This window comes from Triticum urartu, chromosome 7A (genome assembly GCF_056163025.1).
Source record: "Triticum urartu cultivar PI428250 chromosome 7A, HENAU_Tu73, whole genome shotgun sequence".
In the NCBI taxonomy this organism is placed as follows: domain Eukaryota; kingdom Viridiplantae; phylum Streptophyta; class Magnoliopsida; order Poales; family Poaceae; genus Triticum; species Triticum urartu.
In genome coordinates, this window is record NC_141879.1 from 503,324,499 (window position 1) to 503,334,986 (window position 10,488).

The 10,488-nt window shown below is 49.5% G+C and overlaps 2 protein-coding genes and 1 pseudogene across 3 annotated transcripts; 1 reads left to right on the forward strand and 2 right to left on the reverse strand.

Moving 5' to 3' along the window:
- Nucleotides 1-491: 491 nt before the first annotated feature.
- LOC147960159 (uncharacterized) lies at nucleotides 492-1,257 on the reverse strand (annotated as a pseudogene).
- A 1,719-nt stretch (nucleotides 1,258-2,976) lies between these two features.
- LOC125522184 (reticulon-like protein B17) lies at nucleotides 2,977-8,103 on the forward strand. Of its 2 annotated transcripts, none has more exons than XM_048687271.2 (8): nucleotides 2,977-3,581; nucleotides 5,014-5,167; nucleotides 6,152-6,226; nucleotides 6,310-6,460; nucleotides 6,555-6,624; nucleotides 6,706-6,771; nucleotides 6,846-6,968; nucleotides 7,712-8,103. In XM_048687271.2, the coding sequence occupies exons 1-8, from the start codon at nucleotides 3,080-3,082 to the stop codon at nucleotides 7,825-7,827; spliced, it is 1,257 nt and encodes a 418-aa protein (XP_048543228.1). In that variant the 5' UTR covers nucleotides 2,977-3,079; the 3' UTR covers nucleotides 7,828-8,103. The 2 variants fall into 2 exon arrangements, with proteins under 2 accessions (XP_048543228.1, XP_048543230.1); XM_048687273.2 differs by having other exon boundaries at nucleotides 2,985-3,581; nucleotides 6,319-6,460.
- A 587-nt stretch (nucleotides 8,104-8,690) lies between these two features.
- On the reverse strand, nucleotides 8,691-9,868 carry LOC125523437 (uncharacterized). Its single transcript, XM_048688471.2, has 4 exons — nucleotides 9,712-9,868; nucleotides 9,416-9,604; nucleotides 9,137-9,307; nucleotides 8,691-9,054 (listed from the first exon to the last, which is right to left on the reverse strand). The coding sequence occupies exons 1-4, from the start codon at nucleotides 9,727-9,729 to the stop codon at nucleotides 8,995-8,997; spliced, it is 438 nt and encodes a 145-aa protein (XP_048544428.1). The 5' UTR covers nucleotides 9,730-9,868; the 3' UTR covers nucleotides 8,691-8,994.
- Between the last annotated feature and the right edge of the window lie 620 nt (nucleotides 9,869-10,488).

The following is a 10,488-nucleotide window of genomic DNA, read 5'->3' on the forward strand; positions in this document are numbered from 1 at the left end:
ACTGCGACCCTCGCCATTGTGGTGTCCCGGCCCAGTCGCTCTCCCCGTCGCCCTCTGTTGCTTGCCTTAACCAACTTTGTACTTGAAGGATTCATAGTCCTTGATGTAAAATGTGTGTGAGCTAATAAATAATGCCTTTCGGTGCCTTCTCAGTTCAAAAAAATAAAATAAATAGCGGATCTGCGAGGCGCAACTCCAATGGGGTGACCCAAACGGACGCTGATTTTGTCCGCTTTTTGTCCGTTTGGGTCGCCCGTCCGCCTGTCTGCATCCGCTTTTTTGTTTGGGTCGGCGGGTGCGCCCAACGGAAGCCAGACCCATTTTGTGCATATCTGTGTCGGCATTCAGTCAAACACCTGGTGGGAGAGCTCCCGCGCGACCTCACCCTGCGCCCGCGAGCTCACCTCCGCCGCCTCGCCCGCAGCTCGCCGGGCCCGTCGCGCGCGCCCCACCCCCGCCCCGCAGCTCGCCGCGCCCGCCCTGCAACTCGGTCACACCCTCGCGAGGTCGCCTCCGCCGACGCCCGTGCTCCGGTCGCGCGCTCGCACCAGCACATGCATGCAAGCAGCCGCCCCCCGCGTAGACATCACACGCAGAGCACGAGCAGCTTCATGACAAGAGGCTCCGTGCATAGCTTGATGCCAGCTTCCAATGATTGTCTGACTAGCATCCGACGAGTATCTGACCTGCATCCGACGAGCTTCCAACCAACAGCCGTGCAGCCTCGCCCCGCGCCCCGCCCCGCAGCTCCCGCACCGCCGCGCCCGCGCCCCGTCGCATGCGCCTCGCCGGCTTTGCAGCAGCTCTTACCCCGGTCGCGCACCGCACGCCACCCGCGCTGTGTGCCCCTCCCCGCAGCTCCGACCCTGTGCCACTCGTGCCCGAGCTCCGCCCGCAGCAGCTCGCCGGGGCTGCAGTAGCTCTCACCCTGGCAGCGCACCGCACGCCACCCGCGCTGTACGCCAGCAGCAGCTCGCGCCTCGCCCCGGCGAGGTCGTCGAGAGCATGGGGTCGCGCCTGTTCTCGCTGTGGAGGTGCGCCGCCTGCGCGGCGAGGTCGTCGAGAGCATCCGCTTGGCCTGGCGTTGCCCCGGCTCCGGTGCTTCTTCGGCGCTGCCCCCTTGCTCCCTGCTAGCTCGCGACGGAGGCCGAAGCGGCCGGTGGCGGGGCACTGTGGGGCGAATGGGAGAAAGAGAAAAAGAGGAGAGAGGCGGGGGTGGGATGGGTGGGTGGCTGACAGATGGGCCAGTGCTCGCATGCAGCGGACGGAGGCGGACGAGTAGGCCACAGAAAGCGTTCGCTTTGTGTCCGCCGCGGACCCAAATGTGTCCCAAATTTGGGATGAACATGGGTCTGAGCGGACACGAAACGGACAGAGGACGGACGGTGTGTCCATTTAGATTGCCATGTTGTGCCAACTTTTGTGTTCGGATGACCCAAACAGACAAAATGGATCGCCCCATTGAAGTTGCTCTTACTGAAAAATGGAATGTTTAAAATCAGTCGGATGATTTGTTGGTTTCATCATCCGCGTCCACTGCCGTTCGATCGCTGTGGGGCGAAGCCTCTCTCTGTGCCCACGCGAAGCTGCCCATCTATCTGATTCTGACCGCGCAGCCGTGGTAGTGGCTAGACGCACACCTAAAGCTAAGTGGTCCCAGTAACTGTTTAACAATTCCATTCCATTTCTACTTTCTCACGTGGTGTTTACCCGCGTAGCTACGCATGTACGTGATGAAGTATTCTCAAGAGGAAACACGTAGCAAGTAGCAAACAAAGATTCCAAAACACCATATTCTTGACTGTGGGTGTTTGTTGGATTTGCTACTAGCAAGCTCATGGTGTCACGGTTGCTTGGATAATGCTTAGGGTAGTGTTCTTGACGCCTTCGCCACCGCCGCCGTCGTCGAAGCATAGAACCATCGCATCATCATCGGAGCAGCTGGGCTGCCGTCATAGCGTCGACGAAACAGTCGTGACATCGTCACAACATTGTCGTAGCAGGGTAGCATGTTGTCGCAACATCGTCGAAGCAACTAGGCCTTCGTGTGCCTTCATCATAGCATCACCGCGGTTGTCGAAGCACGTGGTCGCAGCATCGCCATGACCGTTCGAAGCATGCCGTCGCCGCGGTTCGTTGCAGTATTGTCGCGGCTGTTGAAGCATGCCATTGCAACATCATCGAAGCATCTGGGTTGCCATTGTAGCATCACCACAGCTACTGAAGCACCCACTGTCCTCGTCGAAGTACGTGGTCGCAGCATCGTTGTGACCATTCAAAGCATGTTGTCATTGCGGTTTGTTGCAGCATTGTCGCGGCTACTGAAGCTTGCCGATGCAACATCATCGAAACAGTCGGGTTGCCATCATAGCATCACCACGGCTACCAAAGCACCCATCGTCGTCGTCAAAGCATGCCGTCACAACATCATTGAAGCAGACAGGTTGCCGTTGTAACATTGCCGTGACAGTCAAATTACACCGCGGCCGTCAAAGCTTGTCATCCCAACATCACCGAGGCAGACGGGTATTGTCGCAACATCACTGCGGCCGTCGAAGCATGCCGTCGTGCGACTGCCGCAGCCATGCCTCACACTACGCCCGCAAACAGTCGAGACCATCCTGGTCTTTTTGAAGCAGCTTATGTCGTGAGAATGGATGACTTTGCTTTTTTTAGGGAAGGTACTTACCTGAACTAGAAGCATCTCGCTGGGTCACATGTGCGTTGCAACAATAACCTTCTCTACCCGTAAAAAAATAAACAATAACCTTCTCTGGAGTCGCTGCTGCGCATGCCATTAGTCAAACTAGTCGGGGTGGGATAGACATGTGAAAGCGGCTCCCGTGATCAGCTAAGAGAAGAAATATATTAAAGCGTGGAATCAAGTGGATCGTACGGCTTACAGGACATGCTGGACCAACCATCGGGTGGCTAGCGACCCGGCTGATCCGACGCGCGGATCAGCCGGATGACGCCTAGCATCTGCCCTGAAAAATTGCTTCAAATTTCGATCCACCCACTGCTGGACATCGCCAAAACCCCAGCCAGCCGGCCAACGCGTCCCCGGGAAGCAAATCAAATGGAGATCGAAATAGAGCCCGACTCCCCTGCTCCCATGCCGCCCTCCGGCGACATCGCGGTCGCCGACGGGACCGCGACTCTCTCTCCGCCACCGTCGCGGCCACAGGGCCCCGCGTCGCCGTCACCGTCCCTCTCTCCTCGGGATGACGTGCCCCCCCTCTCCTCTCCCCGCAACAGCCCCACCCGGCGCCGCCGCTCTAAGCCTCTTCGCGCCGCGGTCGTCGACCAAGGCGCGGGTGCCGTCGGGTCTCCGCGAAGGAAGCGCCGCGGGGCGGGGGAGCCGCGCGCGGCCGCGTCGCCCGGGAAGAACGTGAGGCGGGCGCGGCGGCGGCTGGACAACGATGGCGGGAGGGAGTTGACGGCGAACGAGGCCGCCGATGAGGAAGCGGCGGGTAAGACCCAGAGAAGAAAGACCGCAGCGCAGCCTCTGGCAGCCGTGAAGGAGAAGAAGGGTTCCAGCTTGGCTTTGGTGCCTTACCCTCCCATCAATCCAACCCGAGGTAACTGAGCAATCGCTAATTGCCTCGTACACTAATTGCCATTTTAGGGTTCATAGAATGCAGGACACAATCCTATAGCTTTTGGTTGATGTAGGAAATGTTGCTTCATTTTATCTCTGTTAGGCGATATTGTTCTTGGTGTTGCAAGTTGCAATTCTATTTATGCACAAGTAACAGCATGGAAATTGCAAACTGTTGTGCAGGCATAGGGGCTTATCTAGCTTGTGGATATCTAACTGTACAAGTTACGTCCATGTATTTACTCTTGGGTTTTACAAGTTTGTGGTTGTAGAAAGTGCTGTCACCTCCTTTCTGTAGGTCTTGGTGGATGTAAATTATGCTAAATTTCTATTATTTCTGCATTGATTTGTGACATTTTTATGGATTGTGTCAAAATAATTTCTGGCGCTGTATCCAAGTCCTAGCTAAGAATGAGTGTTTTCAGTTTTTGATTGTGATGTTGGTAAAGTCTGCTGCCTCTTTTCACCATTAATCCATACATGAATGGTGGTACAGTAGGGTGTTGAATATGAGCCTCAAATAATTCTCACTTGCTAGCTACAACCTACAGCGCTGTTAGAGTAGGTAGAAGATCTTGTGAAGCGGACACAACACATGAGATTGAATCAAACGAGTCATGGCACTGTCCAAAGGTGTATGGGGGATGGTACATGACCGTAGACCACATGATAGTCCAAGTCCATGCTGCACGCTGCATGCTGACTGTATGGACCAACGAGGTTGATTTTACTCCATTGAGTCGCAGAGGGTCTGATTTTGGCAAACCCAAAAGGTCTATGGGGACTGTCTGTCTTTGTTGTGGATAGTTCACAACCAGGAAAAGCAGGGAGCTCCAGATTTGCTGTAATTTCACCAACCTGAGACCAAAATGGCACAAATTTAGCTAAAGGTCCTAAATAAAAATGTTAAACATTTGTGTGTATTTATATCAGCCTAAGCTATAGATTTAGCACATCACGATGGATAATTGGATAGACTACCATTACCTTTTCAACATGCTTCTATAAGTTCGTAATTGTTTCTATTCAAAAATTGTTTCTGATACAACTAACCTGGATTGGGTTATTTGTTCGGACAGGGTAATATATAATTTTGATGCAAATCCCTAACCAAAGCCTACACACTATCTGACTCAAAGTGTCCAGATCCATTTCTCCCGACCAATTTTTTATTTTGCCTATCAGTGTATGAGTGAAACTTTTTTATCAGTACTTGGTAGATAAACCATTGGCTTGTTCATACATGTCATTCATAATTTAACAGATTATTCCAGAAAAGTAGTATTTTTGTACTGTACTGTGCAATTATTATCATGTGTCTTGCTGTTTGATATGCATTTCTTGTGGTATGATGGTGTAAGTTACATATGTGTCTTCCCTTGCTAATGTTGTTATTCCTGTTTGAGTACCAGGTGCAGAGAATGTAGAACAGTTTGATTGGGAAGGTCTTTGGGAAAGGGTTGTTGACTTGGTGATGTGGAAGAATGTTGGGAGATCAGCATTTTGGTTCGGCTCTGGGTCCATGCTTTTCGTCTCTTCTTCCTTTTCAAGAGACGTCAATTTCAGGCACGTGCAACTTCTGCTGTAGTTCATCCATACATTGTTCAGCATGTTACACATTGAAAAATTATGCTGGTGGTATCATAATCATCCATATATGGAAATTACCACTGCAAATGGACTCGACTGTCCAGTGTCATGTCAATCATCATAAGTTCTGCAGGATACTGTTGGCATCACAGAACCGTCTATTAGGGGTATAAAGTGACATTCTAGCACTTACGCCTATCTCTTCGTTAAAACAATAGTTAGTTCGCCACTTAAGGTCAAGATGGATTTTGTTGGTGAAAAATGGATTTATTCTTGTAGTTATGAAGACATTACTTTTCTTATTCGGAAAAACTGAAATGCAATTTGCAACAAAATTTTAGAAGAAATTGGGACAAGGTAAGAGCATAAGATCAAAGCTTACACTGTCTTAATGTCATGAATAAATTTAAGCACAGTCGCAAAAACATAGCTGCGTGGTCGAGGAATCGGGTCACAATTGATATTTTTTTGAAGCTCTTACGGTTGTAAAGCAGGGAAATAGAAAAACGAGTGGCACCTTGAAGTCCTGAAACATGCTGCTGCTGCTTGCTGGAATCCCCTGCCCCTCTGTGCACTCTGTTTTCACTCAGTGGTGAAGCAGGGGTACCAGTGCCACATATGGGCGACGAGGGCCAGATAAGGGTAAAGACAGTTCATGACAGAGCTTGGGCCCATTGGTTGGCGATGTAGACTGAGAGCAAAGTGAGAAAGAGAGGAGAAATATGGAAGTAGGAAGGCAAGGATAAGTATACTATTATCAAGAAATAAATCTCATGCTAATGCCCAAAACCATAACGACAATGTCACGTTTCACTATTTCGGCCTATATGCTGTCCCTAGCGAAATTGGTTTGTTTGCAATGGTATTTTCCTGAACACTGACAAGTATCCAATGGCCCTAACCTAATTTTATTGTACATATTTATAGTTTGCCATTTGAATATTGCCCTCTACTTTGCAGTCCAATCAAGATACTTTGCCATTTTGGTGTTGTGACGTTGGTCTTAGCTTTCTTCAAAGATTCCATTCCTCAGAGGTACAATATAATAATGTTCTCTCTTGAGCTAGGTAACAGTGTCAATTTTCCTTGCTATCTGTGAAATCATGTTTATTTCAAAGCTGTAACAGGCAGAACACTGAACAAGTAAGGAGTTTCCAGTTGACTGAGGAAGATGTGCTCCGGGTTGGCCGAGCTGTCCTGCCAATTGCTAACTCTCTCATATCTATGTCCCGAGTGATCTTCTCTGGTGATCCATCCATGACTCTGAAAGTAAGCCTTACATTTTGATTCCACGCTCTGTTTTCTTCAGAGTACACGCATTTTCTTTGAGCAATTCTGAGGCCTCTGATTCCTTAAATATCAGGTGTTTCCTGTTCTTCTATTTGGTGCTAAGTATGGCCATCTGTTCACAGTATGGAGGCTTCTAGCAACAGGTATGATTGCATGGCAAAGAGCAGTCAAACGCGTGCATGACTTCACCTTTGTATCATCTTGTGTTTAATGAAAATTTACAGGATTCTTTGGTTGTTTTACACTCCCAAGACTCTATAGCTGCTATTCAAGTCATATTCATGAAAAAGGTAGGCAGCTTGTACAATTTACTGCTGAAATTACCTTTTAATGGAGCAAGGAGTCATAAGTTGTATTTTGTCAGTTGAAGGTTTGAATGCCCGGATTCTGAATGCATGGAAGTCCTGTCCCCGCAAGAAACTTGTTGCAGCTGCTGCAGTGACGACTTTCTGGAACTTGGTTAGTGTGAAGACACGTGTAATGGCTGGTACGTCGTTGATAATCGATTGGACTGAAAGTAGTTCGAAACAACTGGCTCATATAAACTGTTTGACTGATTCTTATGTTGGTAGAAATTAAGGCCAATCGGATGCTGTTAAACAGCACACTTGTTCATTGATATGCTTCATTTAAGGTTACAGCTCAGAAGACAGTTAGTACTTTCTGAAAAAAAAAAGTTGGCACAAGTGGTTGATCAACCCTGCCCAGTTGATTTTCTAGAAGAGATGAGACTAAGGTCACCCATAAAAAATCTCACATATAATGGGCAATAATCAGCATAGCGGGTTTTCGTATTTTTCCGGTGTAGACAATTCACAAAGCAACATCAAGTTCATTGATTGTCTTTTCTTAAATGACCTGTTCTTGGTATTTGCCAGAAGCTGGCTAAATTAGTCGGATTCTAATTTCATCATAAGGAGGAATTCAGCAAGGAAAGCTAGTGAAAACATAATAGGAAATGTTTGTCTGTGTCCCAACTAGAATCTCATTGCCACTAAACTGATGCATCGTTCTTTCAAATGCTAGCACTCTGCTACTACTGTCGGTATAAAGGTCGTAACATGGATATTCTTGGAGCTTGTTGGCTCATTTAAAGATGCATTTATGTTGGTCCTTAAAACTGAGCACAAGCTCATATGCTCCGAAGCATAACTGCAGATTTCTATATCACAATTTGTTGTTTTATTCAAACATGGTAAAGTTTTAACTCTGCAGCATCTCTTTGTGCAGCCTTCGTTTCCGCGGTAGCGCTGCGCTACCACTATCAGTATGGACGAAGTAGCAGGAATTCAGAGGGGGTAATGCGGCGACAGCAGCAGCAAGAAGCAATGGTTCTCGAAGACTGACAAGCTGTCTCATGAGCACGGCAGGTGCCGACATATGTGAGCAATTCTGTGGTTTCAAAGCGAAAGCAAAAAATAAAAATGCTGCAAAATTGCATCCTCATATCTCGGTGGCAGGCGCAATGGCTGGGATGTATTGGTATTGGTACATCTTGTTGCCAATATGGTACTGTTGGGGAATATTTCCAATTAAGCATGAGATGATCTGGTTGCACGCGTGACTGCTTGACACCCATATCTGTTGAGGGGTCCTATATGTTGATGCTGTGTTCATTTCAAGCTCGATGTGCCTGTGATGTGTTTTGCTGGTGTGTAAAGCGCCAACTCTTTTTGTGCTTTGAGAATCTCGTCTGAACGACGGGGTGAATATGCCCTGTCTAAATGGGCCAGGTGAGACATCTGTGAGAAACGCCTTCATTTGCAGGAAACTTTCATGGCCCGTCACTCTTGAGAATTGTAATCTGATTGAAGGGCACTATGATCGTTGGAGGTCATCATTTTTATTTTTTCTGAGAAGGAGAATAACCCTCGGCCTAGAGTGATGCATGCGGCCATATTATTAAAACAAGTGCAAAGACAAGTCTCAAGTGTAAGTCTGGCTCACAAAAGATGACCGTCATCACGCTGAGCGGGTGTTTAACTCAAATCTGGTTAATTTAAGTTGGGAACTAAAACTCCAGTTCAGTTTGAATCTTTATAGTTTCAAATCAGAAATTAAAGTGTGATCCTTTCATTTTTAGTGCCAACTCATATGCACCTAAAAGAAAAACTCTAATTCATACAAGGATTTACGAATCGGAACAAGGAATCTTCAAGCCTTGATTTCAGTTTATTTCGAGTTCAAGTTGGTTGTCAAGATCAGGAAACAAGTGAACAAAAGTGCTGGCTTTAGCCATCGGGAGCTTTATTGCAAATTTTCGCATCCATGAAATCAAAATGCAGGACATGTTCCTTTGGTAGTAATACACACACAAGTTACAGATAGTACAGTGTTACTGAAAACTTCTAAAAAGAGTTATATATAGAACACTCAGTTGATAAGTGGAAGCTAGTTGTAGAGCCAGACAATAGGGGCGAACAGAGAAGTACAGCCAAATCGAACAGGTAACGCCTTCATGGTACACTATTATTCAGATGAAGCTTGAAGATGATAAGCTGCTCCCAGTTTTGTTAGGCAATGCAGTCAAGCCCCAGGCACCCAATCCACAAGCTCCACACCACCTTCCTCATCTGAACAAAAAATGGACAAACAGTTAACCGTTGCAAGGCAGTAAAGCTAGAGCAGGGCGGTTTGTAATAAACACCCACGTACCTTTCGAGGTTTTTGGTAGGCGAGCGGCCGTGGCACCTTGTAGAGATCCTCGTCCACCGCCCCGGCAGCAGCCACGCGCTTCGTCGCGCCGGCAGCAGCCGCCCTCCCGGTCACGCCGCCGCCCAGCTCGCCGCCGTCGCTCTGCTTCTCCCCGACTTCTCTCCTTATCACCTGAACGAGACCACCCAAAAAATACACCAGGGGAATCAGTCGACTCCATTCTAAAAGGTGACGAACAATGACAAGCCTGGAGACCCAAAGCATATCGTGTGTGCGCACCTTGATCTGGGGCGGCTTGCGTGGAGACGGCGAGGCGCCGAAGAGCACGAGGCCGCCGCCGGCGTCGCAGCAGCGGCGGTGGCGCTTGAGCAGCCTGGCCTGCATGGCGAGGTCGAAGTACTGCGTGATGGGCAGGTCGCTGCAGTAGTTCCACAGCCCGAACGCCGGGATCTGGCACCCCATCATCCTCTGCTCGACAGGCACGTAACGTAACACACTCGCATGAGCACCCAACGATGCAACACGAGCTAGCTAGAGAACCAGGCCAACAGCGACATATGCTTTGTTTGACTCACCTCCATCTCCATGTCCATTCGTCCGTGTGTGGTGTGGGCGAGAAGATCGTTCGTTGGATTGATCAGGCCGGTCAGGCGTCGTCGTGACTAAAGCATCGCAAAGGTGGTGGCGGATTTATACTACCGCGGATGGGAGCATTTGGTCGTGGGGTGGCAGCCGGTGCATCCACACAGGCCGCGTAGGGGGAGCGTGCGCCATTCAATTGCTGCACGTAGAAGGGCAGGCAGGGGGAGCAAAAGGCTGGGCGGCCTGCATGCATGCTGCTCGCTGCGCGCAGCTGCGTTGAGTAATAATACACGGCGGCCGTACGTGCGCACTGTGATATGCGCAAAGCGAACATGCTCTCGAGCGTTAATAGATACTACTGGTGGGTGAGTTAGTAGTTAGCTCGATCCGGCCATGGGCGACGCTGACATTCAGGCCCGGGCTTGGATGAAGGTTCCACGGAGCCTGGTCACTCAGTCATGGATGGTCATCTTCACCGTTAGGCTGGCTGCTCGTCCGTAGCGGCCAGCGGAGAATGAGTGCCGCATTGACGATTCACGCCGGTCGCCGGCAGGTTTTAACTGCTGCGAGCGCGGCTGGCCGGCCGGGAAATGCATGCATGCAACAAAGATTGCGATCTCTGCTGGAGTTACTCCACCCATGACCACGGGCTATTTATTAGGTACGGGCCGGGTCGCATGCATGCCTGCACACCCACTCACCGGCTCACCGCCAGCCGCCAGGGACACTCGCTCCCGTCCACGCTGCAATCAACGTCTCAAAGACTCTGC

Bases quoted from the DNA above. Each gene is read 5' to 3' on its own strand.
- LOC125522184 (XM_048687271.2), top strand. From the start codon at position 3,080: ATGGAGATCGAAATAGAGCCCGACTCCCCTGCTCCCATGCCGCCCTCC. The intron at 6,227-6,309 runs GTACAATATAAT...TTTATTTCAAAG, and splicing joins AAAGATTCCATTCCTCAGAG to CTGTAACAGGCAGAACACTG. The intron at 6,969-7,711 runs GTACGTCGTTGA...CTCTTTGTGCAG, and splicing joins GAAGACACGTGTAATGGCTG to CCTTCGTTTCCGCGGTAGCG.
- LOC125523437 (XM_048688471.2), bottom strand. The intron at 9,308-9,415 runs GTGCGCACACAC...GGTCTCGTTCAG, and splicing joins GCAAGCCGCCCCAGATCAAG to GTGATAAGGAGAGAAGTCGG. The intron at 9,055-9,136 runs GTACGTGGGTGT...TTTTTTGTTCAG, and splicing joins CCTACCAAAAACCTCGAAAG to ATGAGGAAGGTGGTGTGGAG.